This window comes from Pelecanus crispus, chromosome 2 (genome assembly GCF_030463565.1).
Source record: "Pelecanus crispus isolate bPelCri1 chromosome 2, bPelCri1.pri, whole genome shotgun sequence".
NCBI lineage: Eukaryota > Metazoa > Chordata > Aves > Pelecaniformes > Pelecanidae > Pelecanus > Pelecanus crispus.
In genome coordinates this window covers 110,077,215-110,100,324 of record NC_134644.1, presented here as the reverse complement: position 1 = coordinate 110,100,324, position 23,110 = coordinate 110,077,215, and the positions used below count along the sequence as shown (strand labels likewise).

General features: G+C 45.7%; 1 protein-coding gene across 1 annotated transcript; it reads right to left on the bottom strand.

The window, feature by feature from the left end:
• Positions 1–9,392: 9,392 nt before the first annotated feature.
• On the bottom strand, positions 9,393–20,854 carry DIPK1C (divergent protein kinase domain 1C). The gene is made up of 4 exons (XM_075706366.1): positions 20,672–20,854; positions 14,618–15,295; positions 10,338–10,502; positions 9,393–9,608 (listed from the first exon to the last, which is right to left on the bottom strand). Exons 1-4 carry the CDS (start codon positions 20,852–20,854, stop codon positions 9,393–9,395), a joined length of 1,242 nt encoding a protein of 413 aa, XP_075562481.1.
• Positions 20,855–23,110: the final 2,256 nt, after the last annotated feature.

Below are 23,110 nucleotides of genomic sequence, written 5' to 3'. Positions count from 1 at the left end.
TCTGCACTCCAGCATCATTGCAGCTTGAGAATGTGCACTCAGAACAGCTAGTTTAAATATTTATAGCTGTGTAGTTGCACGCTCCAGCTACCAGACTTTTATCCGAATGCCCTAGCAGGTGTGTGTGCCTGCATTGAAATCCCTGTTGCTTCCAGAGATGGCATGTGCCCTGGCCGACAGCTTTGTGAACTCCTGGACTACAAATTAGACACAGCCTTGCTGTGCTCTGCTGTCTATAATATGAAAGGATGGAGCCCAGGAAATTCTTTCTCTTCCTTTACACTTTCCAGAAAAACTGCCTTATTTTGTAGTGATTATTCAGACAATTCTTATCTGTTTCCCACATGGATAAGCAGATAGTATTAAATTCACTCCTACAATCCTTTTGCAGCAGGCTACATGAGAGAAGCTCTTTCTCAGCAAAGTTTGTGTGAGGCTGTCAGAATCCTGGAGCTGTGGGAATGGGGTGAAATCAACAGACGAGGAACTTCCGTGGTGCCGCATTTGTTTTGTGTTCTTTCACTGCCCTTCTTGACATGTATGCAGCATTGCCCTGAGGCACCAGTCTTGGCATGGGAAAGGCTCTTGCGGCCCGTCCCAGAGGAGCAGAACAGTGAGCGGTGGTGTGAAGTCCCCCCGCAGCACCCCACCGTTGTGCCAGGACGGTGAAGGACCCCAGAGATGAGAGAGACTTTCCTGGAAGAGACACCTCAGTACTGGGAACGGTGCTAGACACTCGCCCTCCAGCACCCTGTGAAGATCCATTAGAGAACTGGCTTTTCTTTCCCAGTGAGCTTGCACTCAAGGACTGGGAGAGTCAACGCTTGTAACTCATTGCCTAACGATCAGCGCTATCGGAGGAGAGGGGCTGAGCTAGAGCCTTCAACCAGCAGGTTGGCTTGACCTATCTGCTCATTGTCCAGGTGCAGGAGAGACAAAAACCCCGTGTCCCACGAGCTCCCTGCCCTGCCCTAGAGCTGGCTGAGGTGCAAGCGGAGCTGCAGCCCCATTGCCAGCGTGCCAGACGCCATTGCTGAGCCAGTGTCTGTGAAGTCATGGTGATGGAGAGTGCCGCCGTCCTTGAGGAGCATCCCCGGATTATTTCTGAGATGGCGCAGCTGTGTATCACCCTTTCCACAGAGATTTCAGCCAGGGAAAGAAAAAAAGCTCTGGGCTATACTGAAACTTCTGTATTCTCACATTTATTAAATGACCTTATGGCTCATATTCATAGAATCATAGAATCATAGAATGCTTTGGGTTGGAAGGGACCTTGAGAGATCATCTAGCCCAACCCCCCTATTACTCCTACCTCTGCCCATTTAAAATGCAAGGAGCTCCTGCTCTCCTGCCGACATGAATCAAGAGCACACACCAAAATTCCCAGTGAGTCATGCTGGTGTAAATCCAGCTTGAGCCTTAAAACATGCTAATATCACATATGAATTCATGTCAGTACATATGCAAGGGAAAACGTACACAAAAAGAATGAGGTGGGAATGAAGATCTGTCCCTGCTATTTAATGTAGAGTCCATTTGCAGGCATCTCAGTAGGGCTTATCGCTGTCCTTTCCAGCTCTTGGCTTCATTTCTTCGCTTTTCAGAGATATCTACTGAAACGGCAATGGAAATTCATGGTGTGTGCTTGCATTATCTAATGCCTCTTCAGCAATACTGCTTTGACTGCTGTAATACTGTTCATCTGATATTTTCTAAAGTTGGAGACTAGCATATGATCCAACAAATGTATCTCTTTAATCATTTAAGAAAGCTCAGTGAAATCAATGGATAAAACCGCAAAATTTGATTAAGCATTCCATTAATTTTTCATTATTTCTCTACACTGTGTGATGCTCATTCATGTTGCTAATTACTCTTGCATTTTCCCAATTTATATAGAATATAATAGGAAAAACAAAAATACTGGGCATTTGTGGACTATTCACTGAGCATTTGTTACATGAAGTTGCAGTTCAACAAACAGATGCATGAGTACTGGTGTGCACACACACTGCCTTTACTCCACAAACAATTGAATATGATGACTAAAAGGAAGACCATGGATATAAGTTTGTAAGGGTTATATTTTGTTCCTCTATGCTCCCGTCCAGATGCAGTTTTGCCAAGAGTCAGTTGTAGTCTTAATCCATGTGAAAGCATATATGAAAATAAGTTTGGCAAAGCACTTACTTGTACATATGTAATCTAGAATCAGATAGGATAATACTGGGATCATTCCATTAAAAGCAAAGTTCTGAACACTGGAGTAATTACATGGATATTTATTTAGTTACCGTTAGATATTGAGTCCATTAATCAGGCCCTGGCTTCATGTAATAAATATTTAGCCACTGATAACTCTCTGCAAGATTAGAATGGTGCTTAATAACCCTTGAATAAGAGAAAAAAATAATCTTTGGAAAGTGCATTTTTCCAGATATTCGCTTTCTTGGGATAATGGAAAAAATCTGTCTCCTAATGACAAACATAGAACCTGAAATGTCTGACATACAAACGGGAAAGAAGTAATTGGCATACCTGTGAAAAGCAGTAAACATGTTCTGCTTTTTTTAATTTTCTTTTGAATGGGAAAGGAGCCGAGGGCTTTAAATTATGCAAATACAGACAAATGTTAATTCATAACTTTACATGGGATATTAGTTGAAACGTATTTTTTTCAATTACTTACATTTAGCCAGAGAACCTCTTCTTTAAAAATAAAAATTAAGCTCTGTGCTTTCCTGCAGCTTTGCATGTCATACCTTTAAGAGAATGAACCCATCCTGAACTCGATGCAGCTTGGTCTTTTCCTGCTGTAGCACGAATCTTGGAGAGATTATAACCAATTTAAGCAGGATGGGGGATTCGGTTTCTAACTAGCTACAAGAAAACCACTAAGGAACCAGCAAGGGAAAATGAGAGGTATTCACAATAGTCTCCCTCCAGCTTGGATTACATGTATCTTGAAAGCACTAGCAGCAGATACTTGTGGAAGTGATTATGCACTGGGTCATATGCACACCCTTCTGGCTGCCGTCACCACTTAGGTACATTTGTAGTGTAGGAAAAAGCCCCTCCAGTTTGCAGAAAGAGGAGCCCAAAGAATATTGCAGAGGGCACCAATAATCACAGCGTTTAAAGGAGCTCAGCAATCACCCTGCTGCTTAGGGGCCCAAGCCTGCAGGATCAAAACGTTCAACAACCTACAGGATTATGGATCATAGCCTTTCAGGGATTTCCACATTTTGCCTTACTTTAATTTATACACATAATAACACTTTTATTGAGAAAAGCACTCTTTTCCCCTTTTTTGGCCAACATAGGCTGTTACTAATTAGGGCAGTTTTCTGCATTTATGTAAACAGTAGTTCTAAAAGCTTTTGCTAAGTTATTTTATTCAGTCTAGCCTTTAGGCTGCAGATGTCATTATACAGCTCCGCAGTCTACTTGACAGATCCTTAGACACATACAACAAATGTCTTTGCAGATGCCTGCGCTATATCCCCTGTGCTGCTGTTCTTTTTTATTTTAAAGGACTACAATAGAAGTGTTTGGGATTTTTTTTCCAATCAATTTACTGACGTTCTCTGATTTTTCAGTGCGGGGTCTCTTCTTAGCTTCGGTTCTGAGTTCAGTTGTCCTGGATTTTCATAATTCCAAGCAACACACTCTTTCCCTCTCTACGTGTTGCTTCCTTTTCCTGCTACTGAAAGCCTAGTAGCCTTTCTCCTGATTTCATTGGGGATCCTGGAAAGTGGCAGCGACTGAGGCTCCTGCAGAGTGACTCTGCTTATTGCTTGGACTCACTGCAGGTCAGCTCCAACAGAGGGATTTCATTGCTCAGCTGTACTAGGCTTCTGAGAGCATCTGCCAAAATGCCTAATCTGATTGTACGCTTCCACCAATACCGGTTATGGGTTTTGTTACAGTTGGTTGTCCAGATGTGTAAACTGATATTACAGCCACAAGGCTCTGATGTTACAGACTGATACTCGTTAAAAGCTACAATTTATCACCTTCCTGCCCATTACATACAACAATATGATCTGCTGAAAGACAGGCAACATGGCATGCGGCTTAATTCTTTTTTTTTTTTTTTTTTAAACTACATAAAAAATAAATAGGGCAGCTTGGGTCTACACTTTTTAACCAAGGGAAAAAAAAAAAAAATCAGTGAGGAGTCCCTAACTCCTTCAAGTTTCTGATCCCATTTTTCACCTGTAGGAAGTGTTTTGTTCAGTCAATGCTAGTAATCAAAAGAAAAGAAACCCTTCCCTTTCTTCTCCTCCATCCCAAATATCTGTTATTATATCTGTTGCTGACTTGAGCAATGTATCTGAATGCTCCCAGTGGACATGGGGGTCAGTGAGTTCACACTAGGGAGTAGTAGGCTCTATATGAAAAACTGTGGCTATAGTAATGACCTGCTGTTCTGGGTTAGTCACCATTAAGTCAACCTGAAAACACAAGGGACACCGCATAAATCCTTTGGGGCAAGGAGTTTTGCTCTGTTTCACATCACCCTAGTGCAGGACTATTGCTTGTAGATGTTTTTGCAGAGTATACAATGCCAATTGGACAAAAATCTGCATTTAAGGAGTAGTTCTGTGAAAATCTTGAGCAAAGGGTTGAATTTATCTTTCCTAAAGATTATGAAGTAGACCTCCAACTGGACTCACCTCTTGTAAAATGTGGGAACAGATAGTGTATTTAGATTATTGCAGAGTTGAAGCACGTGCTGCTAATTGAGATGCAAAGAAGGAATAAACAATGACTTAATGCCATTCGTGTTCCACAGAGAGCCATAAATATGGGGAGGAAGTTGCTGAGTAAGGCACTAATGCAGCAAATGGTAGAAATTAATCAAGAGGTAGTGCCACTTTCATAGGGCGAAAAGGATTCAGGAACAGCCTGACCGAGCAAAGAGATGGGGCTGAGATCAATTGAATGGGAACAGCCTTCTTGGGATTAAGTGGCCATTCCCAGTGCAGCCAAATGCTACTAGTGAACCTATATAAGAGGAGTCATTTTTTATATGGAGGGGATGAACAGTGTGAAGAATCTTATGTAGTCTTTGATTTAACAAAGCTGCAACTAGATACCAAACAGGGATGCCAGTAGGCAGGTGCTTTGGAGACACGTGAAAGTGAGAGAAATCAAGCTAAAACCATTCCAGCCCATGTTAAGATTGCAAACAGTATGCAGAAATGAAGTGGGAAGCAAAGGTGACTTCAAAAACTATATGTGGACCTCTTCTTTTCTGGATCTGACCACTGGGGCCGGGTAAAAAAGTCTCTGCAAAAGATTTTGAGCTTTCATGAAATTTCTCATCTGAATCAGGATGAAAAGTAAACATCAGAAAGTGATGAGGGTACTAACAAGCTTCACTGCGTAGACCAGACAAAACACTGTTTTTTAAATTGTGATTCATTTCAACCTTCATCTTTTTATTTTGCCAACCTTTTCAGTATGAATTAACCAAAATTGGGAAAATAACTTGCAGATTTTTCCGTATAGAAACTGTCAAAACTGAGTATGTTAGACATTTTCAAAATTGACTTAAAAGCATTTTAAATTGAGGGGTTTGGTGCCTTGGGGTTTTTTTAATTAGACTCTTGTAATGCATGATATCATTTTTGACAACTTTTCATTTTCTGACCATACCCCAGGACTGTTTAACTGCAGAATTTCCCAGCTATCGCTGCTGGCTGTTGCATTGCAACACGCTGTGCCAACAGCCCGGGTTCAACAGCACGCAGGGCGCTCACTCAATACCCACCTGACCTGGCCGTGCCCTCTGAAATACGTGCCAGCTGGGTATCTCTTTATGCCAGGGCTATTTTTGGTGGGCAGTGCTGCCAAGGCAGCATGAAAAGGGCTTTGTTGGAAGGGACACGTGAGCCTGGTTCTTCATTGTCAAACACCTGTATAGATATTTCCACCATAAAACATGGGTGTAAAATAATGCAGTTTGCACTTGCCTCCTTAAGGTAAATGGCAACTAAATCAGTGTCTTCAATTTCTTTTTTTTCTGTCCCAGGGAGATAAAGGCATGACTACTGTTTTATTCCTGTTTTGGTCATTGGTACCCGTGCCAAATAAGTTGGAATATTTCATTTGCTTCACTGGTAGTATTTTTCTCTCCTGTTTCCTAGGTTTGATTGCCTTTACAAGGTGCACGGGGGGCAGTGAAGAATCAAGCCCTGTGTCACACAGCCTGTCAGATTCTCCTTGTCTTTCCACTCACTGATGAAGGTGTACCAAAGCCAGCCAGAGCTGGCTGCATCAGCGATATGCAATCTCACAGCCCAGCCAAGTACAAATAACCCATTTGTGTCGCTCTTGAGAGGTTTCTGAGGATTATTCTCTGTATCCTGAAAAGAAGTGAAACCTAATGAGCTGGGAAAGCGTGTGGTGTGGGGGAAGCAGGTCCCTGCCAGGTGGAGGTGGCTGCAGCCAGGCCCTGGGGGGTTTGGAGAAATCTGTGAGAGGCAGCTTCCCTTGCTAAATCCTGCCAAGGAGAAGGACTTCTGAGCAGAGTGACATTCCACCAGTGTTTGGCTGCCACCGCGTTTCATTTTGCTATGTTTTTTCCACCTGTTTTAAAACTGCAACATCATATCCGACATAACTTTAGCCTGTTTGAAATGCAAACCTGAAAATGGGAAGGGGACCCCTGCCATGGTGGAGTGTAGCCCTGCTGCAAAGCACTGTGTGTTGGCATGATGCTTGCTTTTCCCTGATGGTACCCTCCGGGCTCAGGAAGGAGGAAAGAATAGATGGGACCACGGAAACAGGAGAGGGATAATGTGTAAGATCTTCAGGTTCCCCAGCAGCGTTTGGGGTATACGCTGCGTCACTCCTGACCTAGCAAGCATCAGTGCCTTCAGTAGGGAGGTCGTGGGGAACACACGAACCCTGATCACACCGCCAGGCTCTGTAGCATCATTTGCACAGTTGGACATCTCTGTGCCTTCCCTTCCCAGGGGACCCCACAGATTTGCACATATAAAGGAGAGTTACTTATCCCCGTGTCTCAGAAGGGTGGATTTTGTTGTGAGGGAGACACGAGAGCAAAAACATAAGCTGGTGATAACAGAACCACAGGAGCTGGAGATAAAAGGCTGCCCCAAGGCAGAATCATTGGCGTAACTGCATGGACTCATTCCTGACAGGCATTCACTCTTGCCTGTAGTTAAAAATCACAACTTATGAAGACTGAAGTTTTCCCAAATGATCTGTGCCATATCTCCACTGTTCCTTACTATCACAGAGGCTGTAACAAATGTCCAGCCTCAATTGTCCTTGCTACAATTTAAGCTCATTGCTCGTCATATCCACCAAGGAAATCTGGACAGGGCAGTTCTCTCCTATTCTCTTTTTATCAGCTTCTTTCTGTTTCTGAAGAGTGTTGCCGTGCTTCTCTTCAGTCTCTTCTCCCTCAGACTAAATGCCGGTTTATTCAATCTTACATCATAAATCATGTTTTTACAAAGTGGGCCATATTTTTTACTTCATTTTTCCTATTTCTCCTTCGTCTCTTTTTCCTTATCTTCTCTCTACATGATACATTATCTGTCTCCAACCCTTTACCACAATCTGATTCTATCCCTAATTATTTTCTCCTCTATCAATTTAATGACTTTGTAACAGGGCTTGTTTTGGAATTTGGGTTTCTTCTTATTCTGCTCTGCCTTCCTGCTTTTGCAAAGGATCATCTTAAAGTATTGAAACATTGGCTGTCTCCCTGGGTAGAGGAGAAGCGTGGACTGAGCGCAGCTTTACCAGTCAGGAGCTCCTAAGCTGTAGCTCTGGCTGTACTGTCTTCAGTACAGCCCCAGGCAAGGCAGCCAACCTTGCCCTCGCTATGAGCTTCTTGAGGGCCTGCATGATTTTTAAAATTACAGTAGTGTATTGCAAGAAACAGAAAAAAACCCCAGCACTAGTCTGAAAATTTGAGCTAGTTTTGGATAAGTGTCCAGGTCTCCTAAGCAGCTCACATTTTTCTGGTCACAGGCAGTCTTTAACATCACCTTAAAGAACCACTCCAGAAATGGAAAGTTTATGTATAATTAGTGCTCACAGGCTGCAGGGCTGTCATAAGGCTGAGGGATATACAGACAAAAAAGATTAGGTGGTGTTATGTGTCTCACATCCACAAGCCAGTACTGTCAGTCTTAATATTGAAGAGTCCTTCCAAGCTGAGGGCTGTCTTAGGCTGTTGTTTTTTGTTTGCGGCCTTTTTAATGTCTTCATGCAAAAACCAGCTCATGGGCCTATTGCCCAGTATTGGGCCTAAACACATGCAATGTCTTCTGAACCCGTGTGTTAGATTCTCCAGCCACGGCTACACACAGTTGAAAGGCAAAGTTAATGATTTTAAGTTAATCTAGGGATCTTTATTTATGTAACTGATGGCAAGATAATGAATTCTTATGAAAAATTTCCTTTTGTTCATTAAAAAAATACTGTGTAAGAAAACCCTGGGTCTGGATATCGTTCTGTTCAGCGCAAAGGACAGATTGTTGGCATTCCTGGGTAATTCTGCTCTCTGGCAAAGGAGTGCTTCTTATCAAGTGCTCTGATGTACAAGTGCCTGAGGCCTTGTTCGCATGGGAAAATTCAGTGGCATTTTTCATACCTCTCCACTGCAGAATATAAGTACCCACATGGGAACTCAGCAGGGGTATAATTATTTTGCTCTAGAAAAGTCCTACGTACCTGCATATAATTTCTTCCCAGAAACTTAGCTATGGCACAGGCAATGCAACACACCAGAGAAAATGCACTTGGGGACATCAGAAAGGACAGCTTTGTACAAAAGCAACTCTTCACTCCTGTGCCAATACATTTCTCTATATGAGATTGTTTTTTTCACACAGAGCACTCTGTCCCTAATTTAAAAAAAATCATTCTACAGAGAAGATAGAACAAGCACCATACACTTTCTTATCCACACCCACCTACCCACTATTTTAATTATTGGTATTAGTTTTGCTGCACTTACTCACACTTTTCTTCCATAAATGCATCCTCTGTCTGAGCACCGCACTCAGACAGATGCTCTCTGAGCAGTGACTACAGTTCTTGGTAAGCAAACAATGTGCTGAATGCTGATGGAGAGGGCTAGCGCTAGCTCAGGAAAATGAGCAAGAACGGAATCCAGGTAATGTAAAACAATTTCACACTTGAAAGGACAATAACGGGACGTGCGGCACCTGCAGCCATGAATTTCATTTGCATAGGAGAAAAACAATCTCTGTGCTGTAAATGTAATACAATGGGTGGGAGGGACGAAAGAGTGAGAGGGAGAAAGAAAACACGGGCTGCCTCGAATACAGCATCCCTTAGCAGTGGCTGGGATGTGGCCTTTGCAGTTCTGCCTTTTGTGTCTACTCTGCCCTTTGCAGTTCTCGCTGAGTGACCCGAAGCAGGTGGTATAACTCGGAGAGAGATTTCAGAGTCCTCTGGTGCCCGGCAGCGTCCACGTGCCCCGGCTCGGCACACTCCTGCACAGCCTTCTGCAGCTGCAGCTGCAGGGGGAGGGAAACCAACGGTCCTCTGAGGTTTGGAGAAAACCAATGACGGAATATTTTGTCACAAATTACCTGAGGAAAGGGAAAAGAGCAGACTGTTGTCTTTCAGGAGCTAAAGCTAATGCCCTGCTGCTTCTCTAGGACTGTAGCAAAATGTCATCTGAATCCAAAATGCCTCCAGCCATTCAAAGACAAAGGTGTAGAAAAGGAGCATCCGCAAAGGCTACGCTCTAGCTGAGGAATCCCCCTTCTTCTCAGACTGCTCTTGCACTTCTGCGTAACAAGAGGTGAGGGTGAGGGGGTGCGAGACGCGGGCAAAAGGCCACCAAGCAACACTCCCCCAGCCCCTCTGCTGCGCTGGTGCCTCCCACCAGCACGAAGTGGGTGAGCACTAAGACACCTCGTCCCAGGGCCAGGAAGCCCCTGGACACCTCTTTCCACAACATGCGCCTCCTACGTCTGTCTGTGGAGTGGAGAATCGCAGCCATAGCCCCTCCAATGCTTACGTGTGGACAGCCTGACTTTACCATTAGCGGAGACAGTAACGCTAATCCCCTGCCCCTACTTCCTCCACTCTCCTATGTGAGGCATCAGGCTAACAGCTACACAAAACCATGGCAAATAAACACTAGGGAATATAAAGATCTGTTTGGGTGGCCCAAGATGGGGTTTCCGAACAGGACTGGCCACCTTTAAAAACCTGACTGTCTTCATCTCACAGTCTCCTACTACATACCATGCATTTTATAGTCAATGCGATTTTAAAAGAAATGGATGCATAAAGCAGCTGTGTCTACTCACTTGCAAGTTGTTATTGGCTCTCTGTGCTCCACATTTTCTGATTTTCAGATTGCATTTTGAAAAGCAATCAAAAAAATTACAATCTTCGTCTCCTGTGCAGTTCTGTTCGAGGATGTCCCTCATTTTGGGTTCAAAAAAGGCCATATCCACATCAATGGCCACCACCTGTGGATCAAAACAAGCATCAGATCTGGCATGGCACAGCTCAGATAGGGCTCAGATAGGGCTGAGCAAGTGTTCTTTGCTGCTTGCTTTTGGAAATACTGTGCTGAGAGCATCTGCCAGTGGAGAACTGGGATCACAATGAAAGGGCTTTATTTCACGTAACTGAGCTGCACTAGTCTTATAAATGCCACTTTTTAAACAAAAAACAGCCAATGCTTACGACACCAGGAAAAGGAAAATTATTTGTGCACAGTATGTGTCCCTGGGGTCAACTGGATTGATTTGCCTTAAACTGGGACTATCCAACTTGAAGATCGATTTACTTCTTGTTGCACCTTATGCAGCTGGCAACGCAACCTTTTCATTATATGATGATGCAAAATTCCCCACAGGCCAGACGGTCATTTCACAATCCACCATTCTGACTAAACCCCTGACTTTATCATTGTGGAGAGGAGCAGTGGGATGTGCAGAAGTACCGGCACCTGCTACAGCTCCTCCGAACCTGCCATTGCATTTGGTGGGTTTGAATCTGCTCAGCTGTAGAGAGATCCTTGATGCTGTCGAAAGTCAAGACTGTCTCTGCCCAGTCCTGTTTTCTATGGTTTGACTCATTTATTGTGCATGGTTCTTGTCCTGCTTGTCCAGAAATACGGTACTTAACAGAGTCCAGCCAGCAGCTGGTCTCAGCAGAAAAAGCGAGGACTGAAGGGAGCAATCAGTTTTCTTGCCCTGACACAAGGCTTGCAAAATAGTGAATATGCAGCACAAAGAGGTCTGCAGAGCTGCTGCCTGTGCTAGGTTTGAAACCATTCTGGGAGTGAAGGGCTGTAGTCTCAGTTTCTGCCACTGTCACTCCACCCATGAATATTTCGCTTAAAAAAAAATCACAGCAATAAACAGGGAAAGAAAGGAAGCCAGTAATGGGATGGCAGCTGCTTGACATGAGACAAACTGTGGGTGACCACAGTGAACGCAGCCTGCCTTCAGGGCCATGGATGCAGCAACCAGCGTGCGTTCAGAGCTGTGCTTAACACTTGACAGTCAGGGTCGGGGACTCTCCCTTGCAGCAGCTGACACACATTTTCATGGAGGGAAACGTCTGGGACCTGGGCAAAGCGGAGTTACTTGGGCTGAAATGATAGTCTCATTTTTAAGATTCAGCCTCCCAAATAACAGGGGAAGCTGAACTGTGTGGCTGGAGCGGCAGCTGGATCAACCCCAGGAACTAAAGATGTCTGGTCTGGTAGAAGGCCAAGTAAACCTTCCACAGGCAAAAGAAAGAACAAGGTCTAATCTCCATTTATTCTACCTCTTTTTCCCCAGGGAAAATCTTAAAGAGATGAGGCATAGCTTAAAGTCTCAAGTATTTTTAAGCTTCTTGGAGCGCTTGATAATGATGACGTAACCTAAGGAATTTAACACGTTTGGACAGGCAAATTTGTTTTCTTTTCTTCTTTACTTCTTAAGCTTTCTGCAGTTTTGCCGTTCACTTCTCTGGAGGAGAGACAGGAAAAGCAGTGCAGGGTTTCCCCAGTCCTAGAGTCACTGCATCAGCAGCCTGGTGGGGTCTCTGCCAGCACTAAGCACCTTCAACAAGCTGAGCAATTGCTCCGCTAGGAAAAAAAGCCCTGGCTCCCAAATGTGGGGCTGCCAAAGGGTTCAGTGGTTTCACTGAAGTTCATCTGTTACAAAAATGTGTGTGCATCCAGCCAGACCCTGCAAAGAGAGATCTGGGTGACACTCTACCTATAAACAGCTACATTTTGGTGGCGTGTGTTATGATTGTAATTGATGATGAAGGTACCTAAGGAAATGCGGGAAGTGTCCTTGGCTCCTGACCTGATTTAAAGCCATGTTTAAGGTGCTGTAATCTTTCTAGTTCTCTCTGAAGTGCTGGTAAAATAGCAAGCTCTCCTGGAGCACTGTATATTCACCCAGACCTCCTTCCAACTCTGCCCCTTATGTAGCTCTATGGCAGCTTAAAATTCCCCTGGATGATCTACTAGGCAGTGATCTCTCCCCTCCGTGCTGCAGGAACAGCACGTGAAGGCTGGAGCAAGGACCGGAGGCTTATCCCCACCATTTGAAAATAATACTCAAAGTAAAACTATTGCACTCTAGGCACATTTCGTCGAGCATTAGCAGTCTCATTGCTGGGATGAGGGTAGCAGTACTATTATGGGTGTTTATTATTATCCTATACAGAGCACAAGAAAGAAGCAAGTGAAAAATTTGCTTAAAACAAACATGAAGGACAAAAAAAGAGGCTGCCTTGCTGTGTCCCTGTTCTGGAACTGGTTGATAAAACCACCTAGAGTTTCTGCTTCTCACTCTCCTTCCTTCTTTGCTGATCAGAAGGAGATCTGATCACTCTGTTCGCCCCCCCCGCAGCTTTCTGTCTGTGTGCATCTCTCTCTGCGCCCACTGGGGTGAAAACAGCTGATACCAACAGGCTGCAAGTAACGTACAGCTGGGAGAGCTGTGAGTGAGCAGCAGCTCATTTTTTGTTTTTTAACTAATTCTCCTAGAAAATACTAAACTAGAGCACTTTCCTATACCAGAAGGTGACTGCTGTCTCTTTGGGCCCCAGGAGTCACGGGAGGATCCTGGAGAAGCAAGCGTCACCAAAAGGACTCGTAAGGGCATCATAGAATCATAGAATTGTTTAGGTTGGAAAAGACCTTCAAGATCATCCAGTCCAACCATTAACCTAACACTACCAATTCCACCACTAAACAAATTAAGGGTAGAGTAATAATTTCATGTTTCCTGGCTTGGTGGCTGGATTATTTTTTAATGAAAGTAAAAACTAGGAATCATTAAGGTTGTAAGGGATCTCTAAGATCATCAGTCCAACCATCAACCCAACACCACCATGCCCACTAAACCATGTCCCAGAGTGCCACATCTACAGGTTTTTTGAACACAAAGACACATCCAATATTCTTTCTCTTTCCCTAAATGAAATCTCTTTTCCTCTAAGCAGCTGGTAAAACAGATGCTCTGGTTTGTGCTCAGCCACAGGCAGTCACAGCCCTGCGTAACTAAGAAAGATGGGCAAAGTCTGCCTTGAGGAATCCCTGCTGTACCTCACTTTGCCTAAACACTGGTATGCTTTTTTAGTTTCTTACAGTAAGTCCTCACCCATTCCCTGTTCAGCTGCTGTACGGCACCTGAATAAACAATGGGAGGGAAGGGAAGGGTGAAGGGGAAGCACTCTAATTGCTCTTAATGGCTATATGTTTAGGCAATGTTTGTCTAGTACTCTGAAGATGCAAGTGTTATATTAACACTCAGTGAGTACTGAAAATAGCCTTCAAGTCCCTGAAAATGCTTTATGTTCACTCAGAGTGCAGCAGCTTCACTGATGTCACTGCAAACTGTGAGTCTGGTTCTAACACTTACTTATTGCACAGTGCCTCCAGTCCGTACACACAATTCCCACCGAAACCAGTGGAATTTCTGTCTGCAGAATGAATGCAAGATACATTCAGCAATGTGGTGCTGAGCCACATCACTACTTAGAAAACATGCATAGCTATTCAGGTCTGAGTTACAGCTGCACAATGAAAACTCCAAGAGTAACAGTACCAGGGAGTTTCATGTCGCTGTCCTTGGATCATTTCCAGACCAGATAAGCTGAACACTAAAGCACGAAGATGTGTGTGTTCGTATGTGGGGAATTCCCCTTGTGCCAGGTCAGAGAATTCAGCCGTAGCTTTCAAATTCAAACCGTTTTTCCTTTCAGCATCACTACCAGAAATAGTTGCCGTGACTCAATTTACAGGGTCATTTACGGCTTTTGAGATCTCCTTGCCTTCACAAGGTATCTGCCGCCACATCCAAGGGACCCTGTCAGTGCCGGTGCCTTTGAGGAGGTGAAACAAATCAGAACTGAGCAAACAGTTCTTGAAACAAGCAGCAGGATTGCTACACATACTACAAAGAGGAAAAGCAGTAGAGAAGCTCCCCTGTCACTTGTAAATGCATTGTTTTTTGCAAAAACTTGGCCAAAAGCTGTATGAGGAGGGAAGTGTCATTTTTACACAGCCACTTTCAGAGTAGAATTTGACCTCAAACTGCTGCAACACAACCCCAAAGACTCAGCTTACCGTGAGATCATGCCTGATAGCGAAGTTTTCTGGTTTGATGTCACACAGGTGAAGTCTGTGAGAGAAATCATTATCGAAATGCTGCACCATGTCCAGAAAGCTGAGTGCAATGTCAACGACAGCTCTCACCCTGCTTCTGTGGCCAGCAAGGGAGGGACCGACCACGTTTTCCAAGGGAAAAAGAGTTTTGTGCCAGGCGTGTCCAGCTGTGAGATACTCCACAGCATAAAAGTGTCCACAAGAGCCAATAATTCGTAGCACGTGTTTGCTGAGGTCCTGCAGCAAACTGAAGTAGATATATTCTTCCTGCTGGAGCAAGGACCACATGCTGGCCACCTGTGCTTTCCAACGTGGTCCCTTCTTCTTTGTCCACAGGGGCCCCATGGTATTGTTAGAGAGTTCTAGCCCCAGGACATTTTTGACCTCCAAGGCTACCATCAGCAGAAGCTCTGTTTCAGGAATATTCTGTGTTTCCACCTCCTCTAGCATACTGAGATGCTGGTAGCTGGAGAAGATTTCCTTTTTGGATTTCAGGATGATGGGCTGGCCTCTCCAGTCAGCCTGGATGACCTTCTTACCTCTGTCATAGTAAAGGCAGTGTTTGTACACCAGCTTCTGTGCCACACACAGGTCTTCACAGAGGTCACCAGTCAGGGCTCCGCTGCTGTAGTCAAGACACTGGAGTGAAAGAGCAGAATAGTCACACCAGGACCATACAGCCATGGACCACTTAGAAGAAAGGCAAAGAATCAGCAATATTCCTAAGCTCAAGAGTCTTGCAGCAGTCGTGGTACTGCAAGCGCACACCTTCTACAACTGTCAGGTTATTCAGTGGTTTTTCAGAAGTCTCTAGAGACCTTTTACTAGGGGGAATCTTGCTTCAAAACAGGGATTCTTGGGATGGTAAAGGACAGGCTTTTTTGGGGCAAGGAAATGGACTAGATGACCTGTTACGCTTCAGTTCTTGCCACATATGAATTCAGTGAGACAAGCTTTGAACACGCTTGGCTGCGCTGTGTGAGATTCTGGTCTGTAACACTTTAAGGAGGTAACTTCCAGTGTAATTCAGGACTTCTCTGGAAGATTCAGGCCAGCATAACTTAGACATCCCCACTTAAACTACAGGAAAATCCATAGCTAGCTGGATTGCTGGGACCTTCTGCAGCCCTGTGTCTTTCAACCTTGCACTCAACGTGCCCTGAGTGAAGCTGTAAGAACCTCCTTCTGCACTACCAGGAAACCCAGAGGTTGCGCTCAATGCCTCTTGGACCAAGAACTTTCAGAATTTTTAAACATGTAGATGCTGTACAACAAAATTACTTTTCCAGTTTTTATACGTACTTATCAGAAGTGACATTCTAATATGAATTAGATACTTTTTTTTTTTTAAATGGAAAAAAATTGGCCCATGGAAACATGGGAACTTCTGCATGATAGTTAAGTGGTCACTGCAAATTCGTACAAGAACTGCAAGGATTCCTTCACTAGTCCTTCCTTCAACCCATAATTGTTTCCATACCATCATTTCCAAAAGTGTAGGCAGTCGATATATTCCTGTGGGCATTCAGAAGTGCAGCTGCAGGGACTGCTTTGGGTGAATCAGTAGATGGGATGATCAGAGGTCTCTGGCAAAAGGGGAATAGACTCTGGTGGTGTAGGAAGCCAAACATCTGGGAGGCAGCTTGACAGTGTCGGCCTCCTTCATTGCTTTCTGGCATTTGAACCTTCATTTAAACAAGTTGGCAGCTCCCACTGCATGTGGAGTACTTGCAACGGCTGCCTGACCCCCACCTCATTTGTGACTTGCTGTTACATACACAAGAAACATAATCATAAAATTCAAGTGATGTATTTTCTTAGGACAGACTCTGAGATGTGCACCAGAGGAATAGATTCTGATGCCAGGCAACATTCAGCGTCCAACCTTAAACAACACACTGGGCAATGGGTGGAGGATGAAGTCCAAAATCCAGGAATGGTGATAAATTGACTAAAACAGCTCACTGAGGGCAGTTCAGACAGGCATAAAATTGATTTATACTCTGATGTTCTGACAGCCCAAATGAGAACATTCAATGCCAGCAAGGAGAGCCAGGTAGGAAAACTCTAGCATGAATGTCCTGACCCTGAGTTCAGGGTGATGTACCTGTGTGAAACACGCACATCTGCATCCACATCCACATCAGGATGGTCGAGCAGACTTACTGGGCTGTCCACAGACTTCAGAGCAGGCAGATCAATGTTCTTGCTTTTGAAAATCCACTCCTATGAACATAATACAAATTTATCTTCCCTTTTTAAGTAGGAAATGTAATTTTCTCAATGGAAGTAGTTTAGCAGTTCTTACCATCTGGAAGTCTAAGCAATTTTAGAAAGAAGATTACAAACAGAAGGGATTTCGGGGTTTTCTTTGGCGCGTAAGTATAATCGCATTAAAAATCATTGCTCTCCTATTGAGAAGACCACAACCTAACTCTTCTTCTGCTACAGTAAGAGAATACAGGGCTTAGTCCTGTAATTGCGTCCACATGGGTGAACACTTGCCCCTGTGGACAATTTTGCTGTGGTCCATCAAGTTCACTCTTAGAGGGTCCGTATGCATGGACCTCTTGCATCTAGAAGAACACATGCCCAGAAGACCTGCAGTCAAACATGTGAACATGCAGCTTATTTTCTTGTGCTGCCATCACGTCATTCTTACTGGCATTAATGAGAAAAAAGTAGTTGTGGAAAAAATAGTCTCACATTTCCCAGACACAGGAGATGAGTAATTTTTGAACCTGGCTGCTGTTTAGGACTTGTCCGCTGCTCCAGTTGAACGAAAAATCTGTGATTATTAACCTAGTACCTCACAAACAGACTCTGAATCTGATTTTTCTTACACTGAACTTGCGCAGAGTTTTGCAAATGAGGATCTGTGAAACAGGACTTGACCAAGCAAAAATGCTTCTTCAAATAAGCAGTCAAGAAGTTTGAACAATTTTCAAGTTGTCTCTCTCTACTCACAGAATGTAGTCAGTTGTGAGTCACTCAATGGCTTTAAAAATCTCCTCAGTTTCCTGTTAATTATAACCTAGGAGGTCAGCAAAGACTGACTGCACCTTCATGTCCTCACTACTCTCCCCAGCTTAGCTCACCAGCCCTCCCACTATAATCCTTTTTTTTTCAGCCTCCGGATGATTTTTGTGGTTTTATTTCCTCCCTGTTTCTTCTCTCCATTTTTCCCTCCGCCAGCCTTAGAAGCACAGAGGTGAGAACTGAATGCTGTTGTCCAGTGCTCCAAAGACAGCCAACAGCCCTTCCCTAATCTCCTTTTTGGAGACATTCAGAGATCATATCAGCCTTTTAGGCACGGACTGCCCTGGTAGTTCATGCTGAAGCAATTATTTGACCCCTACATCCTTTCCCAAGTCATGCAGTTTTACAAGACAGTCTTCCGTCCTATTGGCGTAGCTTGTACTCTTGTGCTCCCCAGTGTAGTAGTTTGCATTTTACTGTATTAAAACACATTTTGGTGGACTGAAAACATTTAACCAGGTGATTCAGATTACCCTGCAATGAAAAAATGGTCTGTTTATTATTTACCAACCCAGGAACCTTTGCACTAACCGCAAACTTTACCATACAAGAGTTTATATCATCACGATGACTGCTGATAAAAAGAAGAATCAAATCCCCAAAGAAATCTTCCAGAAATGGTCCTCCACACTGCCATCCCTGTCTTAATGACTGCATTTTTGAGATCTGTCAATGAGACAGTTTTAAATCTATCTAATGAGTGCCCTTTGAATGCCACTAAGTGCCAGATTTTTTAAACTAAAATAGGAAAGTGATACTAAGCCAAAAGCCTTATCGAAAAGCAGCTATACTACACAAAAATGCAAACACAAGCACGGTTTGGACTCGCTCGTCTGTTTCTGTTTAAAATCGGCTACATCATTTTTAATATCCTTAGTGCACTTTTAAAGATAAGTTAAAAAAGCTGGGTTTAAATTTATGTAAAAGTTTAAATTAATGTAAACCCCACTAAGGTGTTATATAAATTTAAGTAACTTACTGTACCACCATCACTTTTGTGTAGATCAGGCCTGAGACTGAGTGCTGCCTTGTTATCAAGTACTTCTGCCATGTAAAATACTGAGCAAGGTTTGGAAGGCATCAAAATTAATTAATTTCTCCAGAGAAAAGAGAACTTGATCGCTATGATTTAGTGTGTTCAGTGTGAATGAAGATGAGACCGGTGTTAGGAAAGAGCAAGGGGTCTTTTGGAGAATTAAAGTTGGTCTCTGCAAAATGCCCAGTGCTACTTCAGCCTTCCCGGTACAGTACACATCTGCACAGATGTACATTTTACTCAGAAGAAGGAAAAAAACCTTCAGAAATACCACTTGCAAGGGTATACAACCATGCAATTTTCACCTACTTGCTTAAGAAGCTCAACTTCTTGTCTCCTACTGAAAATATGACAGATGACTACTAAAATAGTTTTTCTTGGAAGTCGAATTTTGCTTAATAAAAGGCATGAGACTCAAGTTATCAGATTATTTGTTTCGTAGATCAATTGCACTTTCTATACCTGCGAAATTCACGCCATGCTCAGATGTATAAAGACTTATTTCGGGGCTGATGAAGATAAGCTCATTTCCTAATTGTTCCACTAGAAGGACAATCCCTTTCTAACATCATCTAGGAAAACTCTCGCGGACAAACCTTAATGATACTGACTGAAGACTCACCTACGGAAACAGATGAGCACAGCAATCTCAGCTACTCTTCCTCTGGAAGGAGGGTCTGACACTGAGCTATCGCCCAGCGATAGAGACAACTTTCCAAGCTTGCGCCTGAAATCTGATCCCTGCCTGGGCTTTTGAAGTCATGCCTGACGCTCTCCAAACTGAGGAACGGCAACAAGTCTCTGTCCATCTGCTTACTGGCGAGTGTGATGGCAAGGGCCTGGACCTTCCCGAGCCCCGCGGCTCCTTGCAGCTCTACGCCTCCGTGCTCTTCCCAGCCACGCAAGGAGTGGGCAGGATTCATTCCTTCAGCCGCAATCCTGAGCTCAGCTGTACGTCAAGCTGACTGCTGGGGTAAAGAAATTGAATCTCACTGCCATTAAAAACACGCTGTCAGGACCGCTGCCTATAGTTCCTGTTCCGTTATTATACAGAATTTAGGGAAAATCTACGATCAGTTTTTGCTTGCTGCAGTAATAGATTATTTAATTTCCATTAGGATTCCTCCCTTCCCACCTAACCATCGGCACTACAAATACCTTAATTAAGAAACAAAATTAAACTCAAAGCGTTAACCCACGCTGCTCCTCTTCTCGAAGTGTTTCCTACACAATTCTAAATCTGTTTCTTTTCCTCTTCTTTTTTTTTTTTTTTTTTAGGGAGATTTTATTGAATATTCCCAAATCCTTTCTTGAATTTTGAATAGCTGCATCTTAAATGCCAGCCCCTGCCAGATGTAAAGGAGGCGTCACAAGCTGTGTGGCATTTCTGAAAGACGACTTTTGCACAAACACCCTTTCGGCTAAATAATAATAATAAAAAAAAAAAAACAACAAACCAACCAAACAAAAAAAACCCAAACAAAACCACCAAAAAACCCGAAACCGGAGGGAGTTTTCCTCCCGCTTCGGAGTGTGTGGGGTGCCGAGCTGACCTTTCCAAAAGGCTCGGGAAGCGCACCCGCACCCCGCGCCGGGGCCGGCCCGCTGCCTGCACCTGCCCCGGCCCCGGGAGGGGAGGCGGGGGGCAGGCGGGGGGCAGGCAGGGGGCAGGCGGGGGGCACACAGGGGGCAGGCAGGGGGCAGGCAGGGGGCAGGCGGGGGGCACACAGGGGGCAGGCAGGGGGCAGGGCGCTGCCCGCCCTCCCGCCCGGGCTGCGCCCGCTGATGCGGCGCCTGCGGCGGGACGGAGCCGGGCGGGAGCGCCCCGGCGGCGCGGCCGAAATCGGGTGCCCGGCTCCTCGCAGCCCTGAGGGAGCCCCCGCGCCTTACCCTGCCGGGCAGCGCCCGGGGCATGCCCCGCGTCCCGCCGGGGCACGTACCAGCCTCGCCAGCATCCGGTGGCTTTTCTCGTCCGTGCAGCGCTCGGAGAAGACGCTCCGGTGGAGGAGGAAGAGCAAGGCGCTCACCACCACCCAGCAGGCAGCCCAGAGGAGGAGGAGCACCGGCGTGCATCGCCGCCAGGTTTTGAGCCGCAGCCTCGTGAAGCCCGCGATGCCCCTCATCGTCGCGCCGGGGCTGGCCGGCGGGCGGCCGCTTCAGCCGCTGCGGCCCCGAGCGAGCGGCGGCGGCGGCCGGGGTGGCCGCGTTCCCCCCGTTCCCCGCCGCGCACGCTTGCCCCGCTCCCCGCCGGCGCCCATCGCCGAGCGCCCGCCGCCTCCCCCCGCCCCGCCGCCGGGCTGCCCCCCGCCCCCGCCGCCGCCCCCCTCCCCGGGCCGCTGCTGCCCGTAGGGAGCCCGGAGCGCCCCTTTTGAATTTAAGCCACGTAGTTCCGCCGGCTTTTGTCCGCTCTCCCCCGTGCCAAGCGGCCCCCGCCGCCTCTTGGCGGCTGCTGCCCGCCGCCCCCCGCCCCTTCCCCCTCCGAGTTTCTCACCCGAGAATAAAAGGGGGTTTTGAAGGGTGATGGAGGCTGCTGCGGGAGCCCTTCCCCATCCAGGCGGATTTGGAAAGAGGCAGCCTGGAGACGGACGGCTCCGTCTGCTGAAAGCTTCGCCTCCCATCCAATTCCGCGGGGTGGGGTGGGGGGGAAAGTTGTTTATTCTGGAGTAACTTCTCCTGTTTTATCCGCCCGGGGCTAAAGGAGGAAGACAGAGGCGCGACTCAGGCGCCCATTCACTAAGGCACCCCCCAGGCCCCCCCCTTGACTCGCCAGCGGCTTCCAGAGCCTCCCCTGCCCGCCCCCGTCCCGGCCGCGGGGGTGCGGGCTGGCTCCTGCCCGCCACCCCCGTGTCCCGGCTCCCTCGGCAGCCAGCGGAGAAAGCCAGCGGAGCAGCCCCACCGAACACGTTGCCAAAACAGGGCAGGGGGTGCTGGGTGCGAGGGTGCTGGGGACGATAAATTGTCTCCCTGCCCCCCTGGCAGAGAGAGTATCTGCGGCTGTGCCCCTCTCTGAGGAGGGGTCAGCTCCGTGCGACAGTCTCTCATATATTTGACTTTGTTAACGTTCCTAAGGGGTCCAGGACCCGGCTGCTCGTTCCTGTGCAGCAAGCAAGGTCCTGGCATCCTTTCCTCAGTCCGGATGCAGATGTTCCCCGTCTCTGTCTAGACCACCACATTCACTTTTTTTCTCCCTGGACTCCCACTTGATAGCATCTCACCATCACAGTTGCCAATGGGAAAATTCATACTCTAAAGTACGGCCCAATGTCGTAAGGGTATCTGATTCAGGTTTGCCATCAGATACGCTGAAAAAGGACCAGATTCATTTTCTTTCCCTGGTATGGATGGTTACCTCAGGCTACTCTCAATCCCATAGCAGGAAGATGAATTACAGTTAATGAAACCACTCGGAGGGTAGATTATTTACCCAAATGAGTAAGAATAGCAGAATCTGGCCCATGGATGGAGAACTGCAGAATAATTCCGTAGACGTATTTTAATGTGCATCTTGTGTAAGTTGCTCTGGTGCACATTTTGTTAGTAAATTAACTTAATGTGAAAAGGGGAAAGTTCACTGCTGGAGAGCTGGGTTCAGGCATAGATGTTCTGTACCATCATGTCCAACTTAATGAAAAATATCTCCCTGTACAAGTCATTAAAAAGAAAGATGTGTCTATTGACGTGATCGAATTTTACCTCTCAGAACAGCAAGGGGAAGAGCACAGGTGCAGCAAACTTGCTGCTATCCACACCTTTTCCATGCTCAGTACACTCCCCCCTACATGGCAGAGCAGGGCTTGAAATACAGCTTCCAAGTAGAAGGCAGACTGTGGCAGAAAAGAAAATGGAAAGATAAAAATATTGCTGAAAATATGGCAGCTTTCTAGAGACTGGCAGTAGGGAGGAGGATGCAAAAAAAAGAGCAAAAGCACTTTCCTCTCCAAAGAGGCAGAATTGTTATCACTAGCCACATCTTCTGTCCTCAGTGTGTTTTGCTCGCTCTCTCTACCACCTCACTTCACCTGCAGAGGCTGTCTATGGCCATCCTGTTTATATTTGCTTTTTTCCCCTCCCAATCCTTTTCCCTAGAGGAAGCTTCCTTTTGAGGCATGGGGGAGACAGTCTGTTTCTTGGGAATGTAGCAAGCAGGAAAGACTGACTAGGCAACTAGGAACAGGAAACTTTTAATCCTGTTTCTCAGTCTGACACAAGATACTTTCAGGAGCTGTCTCTGAGCAGTTTTGGGTGTTCATCTGGAAATCCCTAGGACAGTAAGTGCAGAAGGGCAAGAGGGAGCGTTGCTTAGCCATTCCTCCATAAGGAGTACCAGCTAGGCTTGAACATAGCCAACCATCCCACCTAGGAGGAAAAACTGCAGGTCC